Source organism: Herpailurus yagouaroundi, unplaced genomic scaffold, assembly GCF_014898765.1.
Source record: "Herpailurus yagouaroundi ecotype Mexico unplaced genomic scaffold, PumYag 250, whole genome shotgun sequence".
In the NCBI taxonomy this organism is placed as follows: Eukaryota; Metazoa; Chordata; class Mammalia; order Carnivora; family Felidae; genus Herpailurus; species Herpailurus yagouaroundi.
In genome coordinates this window covers 10421030-10423001 of record NW_024412467.1, presented here as the reverse complement: position 1 = coordinate 10423001, position 1972 = coordinate 10421030, and the positions used below count along the sequence as shown (strand labels likewise).

The 1972-nt window shown below is 58.4% G+C and overlaps 1 protein-coding gene across 3 annotated transcripts in view; it reads left to right on the top strand.

Moving 5' to 3' along the window:
- Positions 1-1651: 1651 nt before the first annotated feature.
- The window catches only part of MYLIP (myosin regulatory light chain interacting protein), a 21074-nt gene continuing 20753 nt past the window's right edge, over positions 1652-1972 (top strand). For 2 of the 3 annotated variants that reach the window (XM_040460703.1, XM_040460702.1), the window contains exon 1: positions 1653-1902. In XM_040460703.1, coding sequence (XP_040316637.1) covers positions 1816-1902 — 87 coding nt within the window. In that variant the 5' untranslated portion in view covers positions 1653-1815. Of the gene's footprint in view, positions 1903-1972 lie in introns of all 3 variants that reach the window. The other variant, XM_040460704.1, reaches the window with a different exon arrangement.

Genomic DNA, 1972 nt, shown 5'->3' with positions numbered 1-1972 from the left:
ACCCAATACACCTGGATCCCATCTTGGTCCTCACTCTTCTTCCTGTCCTAAAGTTGGTAGTGATTAAGCATAGATGAGATAACAATGATCCAAATATGGTCTCTCTTATAAATTTCCCAGTCAGTAAACTGGAATTAAGGAAATGAGGAACAGGAGTTGACACAAGAGGAGAATATTTCAACAGCACAGTGTAGCGAAGTGTATTGGAAAGACACAAAGAAAGCAGCGTCAGTGCACCTGTCTGCCTGCAGCACTGGTGGGGGTACTGGGGGTAACCTTTGACTCCTTACAGGTTTACCCATAGTTGGTGTTAGTGAAAGACTGTGATAGGATCCTTCCCTGGAGCCTTCTGCTATGATGCCCTTCCTATTTCTTTAGCAATTAAGGCCACTGGGACGGAGATCATTGAGACTCAGGAAAAGAGGTAAGGACAGAAGCCACTGGCAGGCAATAACAGCTGACATTATAGATCTCCCTGCAAATACAGGGTCATTCAAATGCCCTCCTGGACATGTCTCTTGCAGTTCTTCATAGCAATGCTGGGCAGGGGAGGGCAGAGCAGATATTGGGGTTTCTACTTTACTGTTGAAAACACTGAACTTCAGAGAGATGAAGCAGGTTTTTCAAGGGTCCAGGGCTGAAACCCCATCTTTTCATTTCTCCTATAAAGAAACCAAAGAGGTAGGCTAACTAATGTACTGGCAAAGAGGAACGGGTGAAGAGCTGTAGGCCTTAAATTGTTAATGGCTACTACTGAGGTTATACCACCTGTTCGGTTCTGAGATAAGTCCCTAACCTTCAAGATGGGGATAACAGCTGGTTGCCTGAGAAAAGGGACTGGCAGCACAGCAAGTGATCAATTAACGTTTAATGAATGAATAACACATGAGACACGATGCGCTACCCCGAGAGAGGGCCTTAGAGCCCTGTAAGGTGTTTTGATTGAGCACAACCAGTAAATAGAAGCCTCCAGGGAGGATTTATACAGAAGCGCTAGATCAAGTTCCCTGGCTCATTGGTCCACTGCAAAAACTTTCAGGCTCAGGTTTTGTTTTTCCACGGACGAGGTCTAAAATGAGGAGCAGCCATTCCGCCTTCCAACAACCCACCGTGGCAAACCCCAGGGGAAGACGGTTTGCTTTTGGCGTTGGGGTTGCTCGCTTTCCTTTTTATGTTCACCTCCCGAAATGCGTTCCGCGATCGACCCAAGGCTTCTGAAAAACAGCGGCAGCTCGGAGGCGGCGCATCGCCATACATTCCAGCCCGAAAGAGAGGCGCCCCCGCCTCCGCGCGCCGGGCGGCCGCCCGCTCCGAGCAGCGTCGCCCAGCGGGCAGAGGCGGCGGGTACGTCCCTTCCCGTCCCGGGGCCGCCCTCCTCCCGCAAGCCCTCGGCGTCCGCAAGCTGCCACCTCCCCAGGCGGCCCGGGGAAACTCGGCCGGCGCTGGCAGGTCGGGCCGCGGCCGAGCGGACGCCGCTATTGGCCGGCGGGGCGGCGGAGGAGGGGCGGGGCCGCCGTGATTGGCGGGAGCCCCAGCCGGAGGGGGCGGGGCCACTATATCAGAGGAGTCCCTGTAGCGCCGCAGGCAGTCGGGCTGCTGGAGTGCGGCGCCGCCGCGGAGACCCGGGCAGCCGGCGGGCGGGCTGGCGAGGGGGTGGCGGGGAGGGCGCGGGGGGCGCGGAGCACGGGTCTGCGGCGCTGCAGCCTCCCGAGGGCCAGCCTCGCCGAGCCCGGGGCTGGGTCTGAGCGGTGGCGAGGCGGCAGCCCCGCGCACACCAAAGAGGAGGCGGCTGTGGCGGCAGCGGCGGCCCCAGCCATGCTGTGCTATGTGACGAGGCCGGACGCGGTGCTGATGGAGGTGGAGGTGGAGGCGAAAGCCAACGGCGAGGACTGCCTCAACCAGGTGACGACGAGGGGCCAGGCGGGGGCCCCGGCCGGTCCCCCGAGGCGGAGGGGCCTCGCGGCGGTGCCGG